This window comes from Hemicordylus capensis, chromosome 5 (genome assembly GCF_027244095.1).
Source record: "Hemicordylus capensis ecotype Gifberg chromosome 5, rHemCap1.1.pri, whole genome shotgun sequence".
Classification (NCBI taxonomy): domain Eukaryota; kingdom Metazoa; phylum Chordata; class Lepidosauria; order Squamata; family Cordylidae; genus Hemicordylus; species Hemicordylus capensis.
In genome coordinates, this window is record NC_069661.1 from 205,237,847 (window position 1) to 205,254,454 (window position 16,608).

Here is a 16,608-nt window from a genome sequence, read left to right on the forward strand (position 1 = left end):
ATGGAATTCTTCGGTACTGAGGTCGAAGCCCAAGCCACGGGATCGACCGGTACATGGGCCTCTGGAGTGTTAACCGAGATCCCCGGTGGAGAGGAAACGGGCTGTAAGCCCCGGGCCAAATGTGAAGCACTTGAAGGGGCCTGCATAGTAGGCGATTTGTCCGAGCCCAAACACTTGAAGGCCTGTTTCCAAAGCCAAGAACGAAGTCGAGATGCCCGATTCTTGCGTGCCTGTTTAGTAAAGGTCGCACAGTGCGAGCAAGAGCCAACTTTATGGGCCTCGCCCAAGCAAAAAAGGCAAAGTTTGTGGCCGTCGGTTGAGGGGATCTTAGATTTGCAGTGACCACACTGCTTAAAGTTTGTAGTCTTGGCCATAGGCCAGAAAAAGACCAGAGAAACCGTAACATGGTGGGCCCGAAGGCCACGACGTAATGGCAAACTCAGGAAAGAACTTCAAGGAAGGGAAGGGGGGGTAACGGGGATGAAATAGAAACGCTAACGAAGGGGAATACTGAACAAAATATAGGGTAAAACCGGCAAGGGTAAATACTCAACAGCGTAATCTAGCAAGGAGTGCTCAACGATGTCTCTTCTATCGCGGACGAAGAAAGACTGAAGAGGGAAGCTCGCACAGCCGCCTATATACCGAGGGGGCGGGGTTACCGCCAAAAGATAAGAATTCTAGCTTGGAAGCTCCAATGTGGTCTCTGCGCAGGCGCAAAGCCATTTGTGTAAAGCACAGAGACCATGTCAAAGAAACTAAAAACTAACAAAACGGTAGAGCCAGATGGCATCCATCCAAGAGTCCTCAAAGAACTCAAATGTGAAATTGCCGACCCCCTTGCTAAAATATATAACTTACTAGCTGACCCTGCACAGAGCATCTGTGTGCTCCTTGGGGCTGGCTGTTTTCCCCTCCATCTCCCTCCTGCCCGGTCTCTCCTCTCTCCCCCCTCCCTCCAGCCCCACGCTCTCTTGCCCCCCATTCCATTCCTCCCCCCCACCTGCACAGAACTGCGGCGGGTGGCCAAAAAGGACCCCTCTGCCGCCATTCCTGCTCCTGGGCGGCAAACCGGAATGCCCCACCACCCGTTTCTCTCCTGCCCCAGCCTCCAATAGGCGCCAGGGCTGTGCCCCGCCACCCGTTTCCCTCCCATCCCAGGCTGCAACAGGCGTGGGGGCTTTGCTCCACTGCCCATTCCCCACTCACCCCCTCTGACGCCACCCAGGTCAGGGCCAGTCTGTCCCACTGCCTCCTGCCACCCCCCCACCCGGCCCACTTCTCCCCCTCACTACCAACCACGGTTTCAGGCCTGGGCTGGGCACGCCTCCTCCTCCTCACTACTGCCGCCTCCCCACTGCGGCAGAGCCCACCGCCCGCCTCCCCAACACAGCCGCAGCTGCCTCCCCCTTACTCGGGACAGCCAGGCCTGCCGTCTTGCCGCCGCCTCCCGACCCTGGTGGACAGGCTGGACTTTGCTGCCGCCACCGCCTCCCCATCACTCGGGATGGCCAGGCCTGCTGTCCTACCGCTGCTGGCCAGCCGAGGCTGCCTCCTCAGCTCAGGCCGTTTTGTGGCCCGCCACCACCATTCCCCCCCCCCCCGAACTCTCGCCCAATGATAGGAACTCTCACGAGAGTTCCACCACCAAATCCAGGACACGCATGCTAGCTAAGCGTATTAAATATATAGATCCCTGCAATCGGGCTCTGTACCAGAGGACTGGAAAGTAGCAAATGTAACACCGATTTTCAAAAAGGGATCCAGGGGCGATCCGGGAAATTACAGGCCAGTTAGCTTAACGTCCTAAGACAAATTGATGGAAAGAGACAAATTGATGGAAAGCATCCTCAAGGATAAAATTGTAAAGCACATAGAACAACAAGCCCTGCTGGGAGTGAATCAGCATGGCTTCCGCAAAGGTAAATCTTGCCTCACAAAACCTTTGGAGTTCTTTGAGAGTGTCAACAAGTGTGTGGATCACAGTGATCCAGCTGACACAGTATACCTGGACTTCCAAAAGCTTTTGTCAAAGTTCCTCATCAAAGACTCCTGAGGAAACTTAGCTGTCATGGGATAAAGGGACAAGTACATGTGTGGATTGCTAACTGGTTGAAAGACAGGAAACAGAGGGTAGGTATAAATGGAGAGTTTTCACAATGTAGGGAAGTAAGAAGTGGGGTCCCCCAGGGGGTCTGAGCTGTCGGTGAATGAACAGGAGAGGGATCTTGGGGTCATGGTGGACAGCTCGACTCAAAGAGCGGCAGCTGTGAAAAAGGCCAATTCCATGCTAGGGATCATTAGGAAGGGGATTGAAAATTAAATGGCTAATATTAAAATGCCCTTATACAAAACTATGGTGTGGCCACACCTGGAGTACTGCATACAATTCTGGACACCACATCTAAAAAGGACATTGTAGAACTGGAAAAGGTGCAGAAGAGAGCAACCAAGATGATCAGGGGCCTAGAGCACCTTTCTTATGAGGCTAGGCTACAACACCTGGGGCTATTTAGTTTAGAAAAAAGACGACTGTGGTGAGACATGATAGAGGTCTATAAAATCATGCATGGTGTGGAGAAAGTGGATAGAGAGAAATTCTTCTCCCTCTCACATAACACTAGAACCAGGGGTCATCCCATGAAATTGATTGCCAGGAAATCTAGGACCAGCAAACAGAAGTACTTTGTCACACAACGCATAATCAACGTGTGGAATTCTGTGCCACAAGATATGGTGACAGCTGACAACCTAGATGGCTTTAAGAGGGGTTTGGATAACGTTATGGAGGAGAGGTATATCATTGGCTACTAGTTGGAGGGTTCTAGGCCACCTCCAGCCTCAAAGGCAGGATGCCTCTGAGTACCAGTTGCAGGGGAGTAATGGCAAGAGAGAGGGCATGCCCTCAACTGCTGCCTGTGGCTTCCAGTGGCATCTGGTAGGCCACTGTGCGAAACAGGATGCTGGACTAGATGGGCCTTGGGCCTGATCCAGCAGGGCTGTTCTTATGTTCAGGTTTCCCAATGTCATTTGCCACAAGTCCAAAAGCTATTCAGGAAGAATCTCATAGGCAAAGTAATATTATCGTAAGAGTTTGGAGCAACTATCACTGATTTTGCAGAACAGTTGCTGTTTCTCTTCTTCCCATACTAGCTGCCCTGCTATAACTGGGCTAAGAGATTAGAACAGCTGCAGGTGTCCAGCAGGGTAGCATCCCACACAAATGACACAGGATTAAAAAATAATAATTCTAGCACTGCAACAGTGGTATCAACTTAATCAGATTGCCTGCCAACTAATGAATTTTGAAAAAGGCACAGTAATACCATATGTCCCTGGCCTTCCGACACCTATGCTGCCACTTCAGCACAATTCTCTCTTCAGCAAAACAAAACAAAGTTGGATTATTTTAAAACCTTGGTTATATTATGTGAACTTTTCAATACTCACCCTAGAGCTTGAAAGGAAGGAATGGAACGTGCCCAGTGCATAGATAAGAAGAGCAATCTGGAGGCTGTTTCACAAATATAATGAACATTCAGGTATTCAGGCATAGGAGAAGGCATGGTGAGCTGTCAGGAGAAGGTATATTAAAAAAAATATTGACTCTCAAATACAACTAATAGTAATTTAATTTTGCAAAGAAATTGATAAAAGTTTTAGTGTTACAATATTAAAGAAGATACATGACTATTCAATATTCTATACAGACTTGCAATTTTTTTAAAAAAGCAAATATGGATTCTATTCTTTCAATAAAGCAGATATGGGAATAGCACAGCCAATGACATTTTCAATGCAGCCCTCAAACATTTTATAAAATAACCTGCAAGCAGGTTTGTAATTTCTCTTAAACGGTTGCAAAGTTATTTAAAACAGGTCTCTATATCATTGATAAAGAAATGACCCTCTTCAGACTGAATATGCCCAAATGTTGAAAATGCCCAAAGAACATATTTGCTTATAATAAATGTCACCTAATGCTACAGTGGGGAAGCAACTTGCCTAGAGAGCAGGAGGCTGTTGGTTCAAATCCCTGCTGGTGTGTTTCCTAGAATATGGGGAACACCTATATCAGGCAGCAGTGATATAGGAAGGTGCTGAAAGGCATCATCTCATACTGCGTGGGAGAAGGCAATGGTAAACCACGCCTGTATTCTACCAAGAAAACCACATGGCTTTGTGGTCGCCAGGAGTCAACACTGACACGAGAGCACAATCTTTCCTTCATTTTTTCCTAATATGTCTATCTTGATAATTCCTTGAGATTTACCATGGAAAGGAGAATGGGATAATAATTTGGAGGGGCACAGTTGAGGGATTGTTCTGTATTTTCCAATCAATAAATAAAACCTATGGTTAATACTAACCAGGATTTGCCAATAACAAGTATTTGAAACAAAGGTTTCAAAGTAGTTTCAAATTCCTGGTTAAGAGCAAACTCTGGTTAACATTTACCATATAGAAAGTTGGTGCCAATGTAACAGCAATAGAAGGAATTCATACCAGAAGGAGAGTGCACAATATTGACCATTGTTTAGAGGTCAGGAATGATACATCTGCACCATTCCTTAAAAGCAAACACTATAAGAAGTCCAATATACAAACTTTTAAAAAGTCATTGTATCACAGTGTGAGGTCAAACATTTCTATAAGATGGAAATATAAAATAGAGCATTTATTTTTTGCAAGAGTGACTGCATGAAACAACATTACTATATTCAAAAAGATACTATATATTTAATCATATAACACCAAAGAGCAATGGAATGAAGGAGCAAAAAAAGGAGAGAAGGCATCACACATGTGACACAAATGGGGTTTTGCACACAATACTGGCAATTTTTGTACTATTTTATTATTTATTTATTACATTTATAAACCGCCCCATCCAGAGGCTCTGGGCGTTGTACAATAACTATGAGAGCCACTGCCATTTAATAATAATACTGGGGAATTGCATGACTGTGTATAGAGAACTGTTTGGAAAAATGAGAACAATGATTACATTCTGCAGTGATTATTCATAGCGCATTATCATTTCACAGCTTGCAAAGCCCAGTGAGTTCTCATGGTGGCTTCTTTTATTAGGAATAAAGTTACATTCAGGACAACCAATCTATTGTGTCTGTATATTTTAAAATTTATAACCACCTTTATTATATACTCTTTTTTTTTTCTGATGCTGCCAAAGGCGAACAGATTTTGATGGAAACATAGTCTACAACCAAAGAAACCTGCAATCATATATATTCTTCTTCATAAGTGTCAGCTAACCACTGAAAAAAAGCAGTACATTTCTTAAAATATAATTTTTCTATCCAAAGTTCACACAGTTGGATTTTAAAGCATCTGTACAGGGGTAAACAGCTTAATGATGATAAAGAAAGGGTATATTTTAAAGTACCCTGAAAGATACATGAGCATCACTGAGAAGAGGGCCCTCTATTTCAACAATATTCATGCTTGCTTCTTCACCAACTAGACGTGCACTGGCTTCCATACTTTCTGCAGAGCTCTGACAGGATGCACTCTCTCCTGGGTTTAGTGCTTTTGCAAGCGTATCAAATGCCCTATAAATAATATATTTACAATTGTGAGATCCATCAAGTTAGGAAGCAAAGCAGAAAAAGACAGAATCAAGTCTTATTTGAATAACAGAGGGGGACTCTACTTCTGTGTATTTCCATTTTGCAATCAAGTAGTAGTTTTAGGCCCAGAAACTGCATATTAAAGCAAATCAAGGGAGTGATGAAGAAAAGAACAACAGATATGTGGTTCCTGGAACCTCTAATTCTGAAGCATGAGTAATCGCTATGAATGGCATCCCATTTTTTTTTTTAAAGAAAGTGTTAGAGCCATGGTCAAATCATCAAGTTATGGATAATTCTCAACATCACCTCTTAGTACACAGCCCGTTTTCAGGTATCTTGGGCAAAAATAAACATGATTTATGGCCATTACGTTCCCTTTTCAGACAACTTTAGAAAAGGTTATCACACTAGGAATGAAATATTCCCTTTTGAGAAGTTCCAAGTAATCCTTCAAAACCTTAACACCAAACATTACTAATTATTTTCCCTATTGTTCCAATGCTAAACAGATGCCACAAAACTGTGCTTCCTGAAGATGCATATGCATGAATAGACACTGCATTTATAACAGAATGAAAGGAAGGCATGATTTGAGGAACATCCCTCCCCACCCTTCAACATAAATCCCAGAACCTTGGTTCAGCAAGCAAGAAATCAGAATAGATGTGTATAGTATTGAGTTTATTATTCATAACTCCCACTGCTACTCAATTTTCTTTCCTTACTTTTTACATTTCTCAGATTAATGAAAAGTTTCAATTCTATACTGAAATGATGGATTAATTCCGAGTTGCTACAGAGCCTGAGCTTCTTGACAACAGTATTTAGAAGTGCAGCAGAAAGGAAGCAATATCTGAAAATATTTTACTAATGCTTTTGTGCAATGTTTTAATTAGCAAATGCTTTCCATAAATTGGACTTTGGAGGAATAATTTTCATGTCACTAACTTTCTCTGACAACTAATTAATCCCAGGCTTGCCATTTGCCAGTCTTAAGCAGTCATTGTCCTCCAAAACCAGGATGTGCACTCAAAACAAAACAGGGCAATGCCATGCAGACTGCATGCGGTCTGCTTCTGCCTTAAAAAGCTACCACAGGGAGTTCCTGAATGCAAAGCAAGCAGACAGAGCAGGGAATCGCTCTGGGTTAGACTTCACTCACTTTAATAACTGATCTAAGCAGTTTAATAAGACTGTTCATGGTTAATTATTCATACTACGTCTTTTGTCCTCCGAAAAATTACTAATTTCAAAGGCTACTATTCCTTACCTTGTAACATCAGTATTTGCATGTTCATCTTGCTGGAGTTCAGATAATGATGTATCTCCATTGCTTAAGCTTTCTATCATAGAAAGCTCAGGACTACTTTGGGACATGTCTTTGGACTTGCTTAGACTTGCTAATGATGTTACCACATTTGCTAAAGTACTTAAATCTCCTTGACATGTTTCAGCCTAAGAAAAAAAGAAATGAATCGTTCCATTTTTTCCCCACATCAGCAACAGTTAATCTTACAGTGAGCTTGTCTTTTCTAAACAGTAATAATATTCCCTGGCAAAATCCTTCCGAGGGAGAATTTGCTAACTATAACAACACAGTTAATAATGTAAACATAAACACAGGAAATCTCTTATTCATAAAGCTTTCACTTACAGCAATATTCTTGTAAGAAACATGGAGTATAGCAAGAGCATTTACCAAAAGCATCTAAAAGTTTGTCCAAGGCTTGTATCATTACCTATTGATAATTGTCACTAAGTTTTATTAATTTATGCTTTTACAAGAAGCCTGAATAAATTTTTTTAAAGTGTTGCTAATAATGTACAAAAACATCTTCATCTGCCTAGATATTTCCTTTCCTCTAACCCAGGTCATTGAACAAACTGGTATGACTTATATTTCAATAGTTTTAAATGCATTTCTGGAAACTAAAGGTAGTAGAAAGTGGGCATGTTTCAGAATGGTACAGGTGAGAGAAAAGCTAGAGTATTCAAAATACTGCTGATTTTAATAGCAGTCAAGTTCCATCAGCAGATGTCGGGCAACTGGGTAACTCTTTTTCCTTAAAGTAGAAATACTAGTAAAGTCCTAGATAACTACTTTTAAATGCCAACTTAAAGGTCAAACATAATGGCAGCATATTTGGGCGTTTAAACACAGATCTTGCAATCATGTAGAAAGATAAGGAGAGTCTGTTTTCAACAGCAAAGGGGCACATGCATGAAGAGTGCAGACCTCCCCTGTCCCCCATGTTTTCTTCTCAGTCAAACTCAGATACTTGGTGGCAGGGGTGCTCATTTCTTTTGCTGCTAATGGTTGAAGCACATGTCTCACCTTATACATGACTGGGGCAAATCCATGTTAAATCACATGATCTGCCAACACATCTAGTTTGGCCTTTAATCATACTTTGCATGGGGGGCGGCGGGGGGGGGAGAATGACAAAAGACAATCCTTATTCAAGCTGAGCAGTCCAAGCAAGTTGGGAGTGAGGCTGCCAAAACAGGGAGAAGGAAAAGTTCAAACAAACAGCCAAGAGGAGATCAGGATACAGAGTTTAGGGGCAACCCATGGGGTGCTTTCTAACACAGACAATGGGTGAGGACAGGAAGAGGAAATTACAGGAGTGAGAGGGCAGTGAAAAGCCACTGAAGAACAAAGAAAGAGGCTAATGAAGTGACTTGAAGCCAAGGATGCCCAAGATTTGCAAATGCAGGGTTTCAGCACATTTCCCATCTGTTAGAACTTGTTATCCAAGATTGTTAGGCATGAGGGCTCCCCTTTCTGCTTCCGGTTTGCCTTTCATACAGACATTTACCCCTGCAAAACGGGCAGAAGCAAATTTTAAAGTGGTGACTCTCATATTTAGTGGGAGGAGATCAACTGTTCCTAATCACTGCAGCATAGTGTCACTCCTAGCAGGGGCGTAGCAAGGTTGGAGGGGGCCCAGAGACAAGATTTTAAAATGGGCCCCTCGCTGATATACACACAAAAACACACTACACAATATATAGTGCACTCACACTCACATCCCCATTATGAATACGGTGAATATCTAGTTCACATTGAATCTAGTTTTCTTCCTCTCTGCTCCTGCTGATCTCCAAGAGTTATCACCCCCTATGAATTATCTCAACATAATTCATAGGGGGTGCAACATGGGCTGGTGGGGAGTCATGTGATGTGCCTCTGGGGGGCCCCTCGAGGCTGTGGGGCCCCAAGATGACTGCCTCCCCTTGCCTAATGGTAGTTACGCCCCTGACTCCTAGTGGTTGCTGCTAGTGTTTCTGTGTGATTTTTGTTAAGACTGTATGCTCTTTTGGGACAGCAAACCATCTTCTCATTCCTTTTGCTACATAGACTGCTTTCTGAACCTTTAAAAGCAGAACAGTCCTAATTACTGTTATTGAAATACTACACACATTTTTCCTAAGTTTGTAGAAAGGTAGGATAGAATAGAATAGCAGCAGGTTTGTAAAGATAAGATCTTCGGTAAGATTTTTTCAATATTTTGAACAAATCTTTTAAATGTTACAAGGTATCAAAATAAGTAAATATGCACTTTATATTAACTAAATGAGTTACTTCACTATATACCTTCTCTGGAGTCATCAACACTGCAGGCTCATTCTTTATACCGGACTGATGAATGTTCACAAACATGCCAGATTCTAACATTCCCGTTGATCTGAAATAAAAGGGCACATATTGTTGCTTATTGCCCTTATAAATGCCACAAAACTATGTAATCCACAGTAGTATTTGCATACCTTGCAGTTTCACTGTCTGTTACAAAGGTTGGGGTTGCGGTTAGTGGGCTCCGCAGATCTTTCCGGATGTAAATCTTTTCTGTAGAAGCTGCACAATTTGAAGACTTTTCTCGTGACACTTCAACAGGTTTCCTCTCACACTGAACAGCTACAAAAGGGTGTGGAGCTATCAGTAACAATCCAAAATTCACACACAATTAGCTGTTAAGTTACAAACTAGTTTCTGGAGAACTCTGTTGATTTTCGGTTATTATTGTCAATTTTGTAGTTTAAATAATTGTATAGGCCCCCCCTTCCAAAAACAAACAAAAACAGCATATAAAACTTAACCCTGGTTTGCATTTGAATGGGAGACTGCATGTGTGAGCACCGTAAGATATTCCACTTAGGGAATGGGAGCACTCTGGGAGAGCACCTGCCAACTTGCATGCAGAAGGTTCCAAGTTCCCTCCCTGGCATCTCCAAGATAGGGCCGAGAGAGACTTGTGCCTACAAGCTTGAAGCAGCTGCTAGTCTGTGTAGACAATACTGAGCTAGATGGACCAATGGTCTGACTTGGTATAAGGCAGCTTCCTATGTTCCTATGTAATGCTAATAGTCTTTCAACCATGAAGGGGACCAAAGAAATGTGCACTTCCCCCCGTCACCAGCTTGTTCCCTGAAATGCGCCTTAGCCATTATTAATACCAACCAGAGGTCTCATTTAAGCAGGACTTGAAATATAGTTAGCAAGTCCAGGTTAGCATTAATTCAAACCAGCATTTGAATTATCCATTTCAACCATGGGTAACATTTAACCATTAAGATCAGCACGAGGAATTAATGCATAAGTGGTACTTCAAGTTCTCCCTAATGGAGCAAGCAGCTTGGGCACTGGGAGAGAATGTTTTTCATTGGGGTTATTAAACTACATCTGTCTCAGTGCTGCAGCCCCAAATTTGAATCATGTTCCCTGATTGCCTTTTATAAAAATGTCAATTGTAGATTATTTGATTGTGGATCTTAAACATCTTATCCAGCGCAGCCCTTAGAGACTGTTACAGTTGTTTCTGTGTTAGTCCACAGTTACTCAAAAAGTAAAACAAAGTGCTAAGCCAATTTATACATTGGTCAATCATTTTGAATATAACACTAAATCTCCATAGCAATTTTTTATTGTTGCTTAAGATCTCTATTTATTTCCCACATTGTCCCAAAGCAGCATACATGTATACTATAAAAACAAATAAAGCAAATATAACACACAACATATAAATATTATACAGTAACATATTTATTGTATAATACATACAATAAAAACACAATACAAAATCACAGAAAACCCAGACTCAAAACTCCAGACTAAGAAATTCCCCTCTCAACCAAAGGCCCAATGGAACAACCAAGTTGTGACTAGCTGTCAGGAAGACAGGAGTGACATGAACCTCACAGGGAAGCAAATTCCTGTTTCAAACTTTTTCCCTACAAGAACCTCTTTTCACATGAATTTGGCTGCCAAGGGACTCTTACACACATCTGCTAAACCAGCCCTGAATATTGCAGTGGATTGTGGGAAATCAGAGGGCTCACTCTCTAAGTCATGTGAGATGTTGGCTAAGCCCTTTGGACCTCACTATTCCTCCACATAAACCACAAATGCTGAACACATCCAGTACTTCTCTCTGGCTGCATAATGGAGGGACAAACCACTTTTCATAAAAGCTTATTCACCATTACTGAAAACACCCTGCCAAGCCTCTGCAGAATACAGTCTGAGAGCACTTCTAAGATAAGTTTTTGATTTTGTCATAGCACCTAAAATAAGCAAGAGTTCCTTCTTGTCTACACTATCACTATGTTAGGGATGTGCAAAACGTTTTGACTTTAAACACGCTGTTTCAAGCACAAAATAAAATGCCCTTTAAATAAATGGCCTGTTTTGAGCTCGGAACAAGACAACCCCATCTTGATTCTGACGTTTTGAGTGCCATTTTGGAGGCCTATTTTTCCCTTGTTGATTTGTTTTTCTGGCATTGGTTTCCGATTGGCTTGTGATCTCCTTGCTTTTTTGCTGGTTGTTATCATTCAAATCAAGTGTTGTCTTGGGCAACTGTGCCCCCATGGAGGGACGAGAGGGGGGGGAACACAAGAGTGTGCCTCTCTTGAAGAGAATACATCAGGAGAGGAAGAAGGAAGATTTGATTTTGTGGTTTTTCTCAGCACTGAGTATAATATGCTGTGCTATTGCTGTTATAACTATCTAGTTTTGCTGGATCTCAGGCTGACAGAGGCAGAACTTGGGTGCTGCCTTCCTTGAGTTGTGGTTTGCTTGGTTTGTGAGACAGTGTTGCGGCGAGAAATGGACAGTGGCAGCTCTGTGTGTGTGTGTGTGTGTGTGTGTGTGTGTGTGTGTGTGTAATATTTCTTGGTGACAGCTGTGATGAGCTCCATGTCTGGCCTTGAGACTAACTTGTGCTTCTCTCACTGCTTTGGTCTGGTCTGCAATTGGCACTGCAAGGTGGCACTGCAAGGTGTACCAATCAAAATGTGACTGAAGTTGCTTTAGTTGAAAAACAGGTTGCTACCTGTAACAGATTATCTGGAGGAGATCCGATTATATACATAAGTATGGGTCCTGCACCTGTGCAGGACTACCCCCTTTTAACGTGGCAATTTTCTTTATTTAGCAGGGAGAGAGTAACTGGCAATATCCATCCCCAACACAGTACCTCCAGTGACTGTTGCTGGTGTCTGTCTTATGATTCTTTTTAGATTGTGAGCCCTTTGGGGACAGAGATCCACCTTATTTATTTGTTGTTTCTCTGTGTAAACCACCCTGAGCCATTTTTGGAAGGGCGGTATAGAAATCGAATGAATGAATGAATGAATAAAATAAAAATAATAATACAAAGATCTACAAATTGCAATTAAAAGACTGTGGCAGAAGAAGACCAAAATAATCCCAGTAGTAATTGGCGCCCTAGGTGCAATTTCAAAATAACTTGAAGAGCACTTCAACACCATAGGGACCACAGAAATACCAATAGCCAATTACAAAAAGCAACTTTACTGGAAACAGCCTATATTCTGCGACGATATCTATAACAACAGCAACAACATTGACAATAAAATTCAGCCATCCCAGGTCCTTGGGAAGGACACGATGTCTGGATAAAACAAACCAGTCAATAACACCTGTTTGTGTAAATAATTAATAATAAAACATCTGCTGTACATGGACGATCTGAAGTTGTATGGAAAGTCCCAGTCAGAAATTGAATCAATGCTAAACACTGTCCGTATATTCAGTAGCGATATAGCAATGGAGTTTGGACTAGACAAGTGTGCTGCATTAATAATGAACAGAGGGAAAATAACAAAAACAGAAGGAATAGAACTGCCCAATGGAAGCAAGATCAAGAATCTGGAAAAGAAAGAACATTACAAATACTTGGGCATTCTCCAGGTTGATAACATTGCACACACTAAAGTTAAAAGAAAAATTGGAAGTGAATACTTCAGGAGAGTTAGAAAAATCCTAAAGTCCAAACTCAATGGCGGGAACACCATACAAGCCATAAACACCTGGGCTATAGCTGTTATCAAACACACTGCAGGAATAATAGACTGGACCCAGGCAGAGCTAGAGATGCTAGATCGTAAGACCAGGAAAATCATGACCATCAATCATGCTCTGCACCCCCGCAGTAATGTCGATAGGCTCTACCTCCCTCGCAGCTCAGGTGGAAGAGGAATGCTGCAAGTCCATCAAACAGTAGAGGAGGAGAAAAGAGGCCTTGAAGAATATATCAAGGACAGTGAAGAAGATGCACTTCAAATGGTCAAGAACGTGAAACTATTCAACACCAATGAAACAAAGCAGGCCTACAAGAAAGAACAAGTCAAGAACTGAGCAGAAAAATGGAGAAATAAGCCCCTGCATGGTCAATATTTGCACAATATAAGTGGAAAATCAGACATCACCAAGACCTGGCAATGGCTTAAGAATGGCAACTTGAAGAAAGAAACAGAGGGTTTAATATTGGCTGCACAAGAACAGGCACTAAGAACAAATGCAATAAGAGCAAAAGTCAAAAAATCCACAACAAACAGCAAGTGCCGCCTTCGTAAAGAAGCAGATGAAACAGTGGACCACCTAATCAGCTGTTGTAAAAAGATTGCACAGACTGACTACAAACAAAGGCATGACAAGGTAGCAGGGATGATACACTGGAACATCTGCAAAAAATACAAGCTACCTGTAGCCAAAAATTGGTGGGACCATCAAATTGAAAAAGTTGAAGAAAATGAAGATGCAAAAATATTATGGGACTTCTGACTACAAACAGACAAACATCTGCCACACAATACACCAGATATCACTGTAGTTGAGAAGAAAGAAAAACAAGTTAAAATAATCGACATAGCAATACCAGGGGATAGCAGACTAGAAGAAAAAGAAATAGAAAAAAAATCACAAAATACAAAGATCTGCAAACTGAAATTGAAAGGCTATGGCAGAAGAAGACCAAAATCATTCCAGTGGTAATTGGCACCCTGGGTGCAGTTCCAAAAGACCTTGAAGAGCACCTCAACACCATAGGGGCCACAGAAATCACCATCAGCCAATTACAAAAAGCAACTTTACTGGGAACAGCCTAAATTCTGCGACGATATCTATAACAGCAGCAACAACATTGACAATAAAATTCAGCCATCCCATGTCCTTGGGAAGGACTCAATGTCTGGATAAAACAAACTAGTCAATAACACCTGTCTGACTGTGTAAATAAATAATAATAATAATAATATCTGGGTAGAGTTCTATAGCTCCTCAATGCGCCCAGAACCACCTCCCTGCTCATGAAGGAGTTCTGTTATAACTGGTGGTTGGGCGCTTTCCTTTTCAGTTCCTTCTTTTTGGCTGGCTACGCACTGAAACCATCACTGAAACCATCAGATGTCCAGAAAACACGAGCCAGTGCAACTCACAAGGTAAGTTGAATTCACCTTTATTTTTTAATATCTAAACTTATTTATGTTTTTTTTAATTATCATTTCAACATTGTTGCAATAAAACACCAAAGAAAGGTAACATTTAACAAAATCACAGTGGAGAATGTATTGCAGGCTTACCCATGTGGGGAGACTGGAAAGGCCTTATGAATGTCATCGGATCTCCTCCAGATTATCTTACAGGTGAGCAACCTGTTTATCTGGATGGAGATCTGATGACATCCATAAGTATGGGTGTTCTGCAAGCTACCCAGAATGGCGAAGGTTGCAGTATGCTATGGCAACACCTTCTTCAGAACACTTCTTCCAAAATTAGCCTCTGCAACAGAGGAGAGATCCAAAGCATAGTATTTCACAAATGTTTGCTGTGATGACCAACTTGCAAACATACAAATATCTTTAAATTTTATGCCAGACAGATGTGCAGCTGAAGTCTCATAAACCCTAGTTAAATGAGCCCTAATCGATTTTGGCGGATCCACCTTCTGCTGCTTATATGCCAGGTAAATCAACTCAACTAACCAGTGTGGCATATGTTGTCTGAAGATTAGACACCCTTTTGCCCTGCCCTTGTAGCCTACAAAAAGGCATTTTGTTCTACAGAATGCCTGAGTTCTTTTTATGTAAAAGAGCAATGCCCTCCATACATCTAGTGCATTCAACACCTGTTCCAGCCTTGTCTCTGATTTCCTGAAAAAGGCTGGAAGAATAATATTCTGGTTTTGATGGAAGTCTGAAACAATTTTTGGGTGGAACTTGGTATCCAAATGGAGAACAACTTTATCTTGGAAGAACCTAGTGTATGGTTCATCCACATGTAACACAGTCAACTGACTCACTCTACGTGCAGAACAGCAATAAAAAAGCCGTCTTTAGCGTTACATTCTTCAACGTGGCTGTAGCCATTGGCTCAAATGGCTTCTTTGTCAATGTAGCAAGGACCAAAGATAGATTCCACTGGTCCATTGGCCTATGTATTTGAGGATATAAATTATTTATTCCTTTCATGAAACGTTTACATTCAGGATGTGAAAAGAAAATCTTCCCATCCCATCCCTTGTGGTGTGAGGACAAGGCCACCAGGTGGACTTTCACAGAAACATTTGCTAGCCCACCCTGCTTCAAAACTGGTCAAATAGAGCAGCACATGCCTGATCTTTTCCGAACTTGGTTTAAAGCCATGCAATGTAGCATACTCTTTGAAATGCCTCCACTTAGAGGCATAATTTTTCCTAGTGGATGTTTTCCTTTCATTAAGTAAAATTTTGGCTAAAAGCCTATTCTCCAGGCTGTTAGGCTCAGGGTACCTAGACTTGGATGAAGCACTCGACCTCCCTCTTGGGAGAGGAGATCTGCATTTTGTGGTAGCCTGCAATATTTCCCCTTGGAAAGTTTGGGTACTTGAGGAAACTATGGCTGCCTTGGCCACCTAGGGATTACCAGAATGCAGTGTGTCTTGTCCTGAAATATCTTGGCCACCACCCTGCTCAACAGCAGGTAAAACGGAAATATGTAAAAGTATCCTTGAGTCCAGGCATACTGGAAGGCATCCTCCTTCATACCCTGACCTATTCCCGCCCTCAAGCAGTAAGCGTGGCATTTCTTGTTCTCCCTGGTAGCAAATAGGTTTATCCCGGAAGCACCCCAAGCCCTGAATATTGGTAAGAGATATTCCTAATTCATGGACCACTCGTGTTGTCTCAGCACCCGAGTCTTGCTCAATGCATCTGCCAGGGTGTTGTTTACTCCCCTTATGTGTATCACCTGAATGACTATCTGTTGTGCGATACACCAGTTCCAAATTTGTTGACTCAACTGGCCCAATGAGCGGGACACCATCCCTCCTTGTCTGTTTATGTAAGCTACTGCTGCCGTGTTGTCCAGCTGCACCTAAACAACACAGCCGCTTAGCCCTAAAAATATAGCCAAGAGTTCCCGCAAATTGATATGTAGACTCTACTGCCTTGGAGTCCACACTCTCCGAGTCTGATAAGCCCCCAAATGTGCCCCCAGCCTAGGAAAGATGCATCAGTGGTTAGCCATGCTGTAGGCTGTGGACTCACCTGTATACCGATGTGAAAATATGCATACTTTAAATCCAGCACTGCAACCCATTCCTCTCTGTGTAGTAGAGGAAGGATATGCTGCAACACTATCATCCAGAATTTTCTCACATTGATAAACAGGTTCAGTCCTCACAAGTCCATGATTGGACGAATGCCTCCATCTCTTTTCGGAATTTGTAAGT

General features: G+C 42.0%; 1 protein-coding gene across 4 annotated transcripts in view; it reads right to left on the reverse strand.

The window, feature by feature from the left end:
• Nucleotides 1-16,608, reverse strand: part of NR2C1 (nuclear receptor subfamily 2 group C member 1) — an 83,218-nt gene that overhangs the window by 23,028 nt on the left and 43,582 nt on the right. For 3 of the 4 annotated variants that reach the window (XM_053252052.1, XM_053252053.1, XM_053252054.1), the window contains 5 exons: nucleotides 9,366-9,531; nucleotides 9,193-9,283; nucleotides 6,865-7,049; nucleotides 5,408-5,573; nucleotides 3,451-3,572 (listed from right to left, as the gene is read on the reverse strand). In XM_053252052.1, the coding sequence (XP_053108027.1) occupies nucleotides 3,451-3,572; nucleotides 5,408-5,573; nucleotides 6,865-7,049; nucleotides 9,193-9,283; nucleotides 9,366-9,531 (730 nt within the window). The remainder of the gene's footprint in view (nucleotides 1-3,450; nucleotides 3,573-5,407; nucleotides 5,574-6,864; nucleotides 7,050-9,192; nucleotides 9,284-9,365; nucleotides 9,532-16,608) is intronic. The other variant, XM_053252055.1, reaches the window with a different exon arrangement.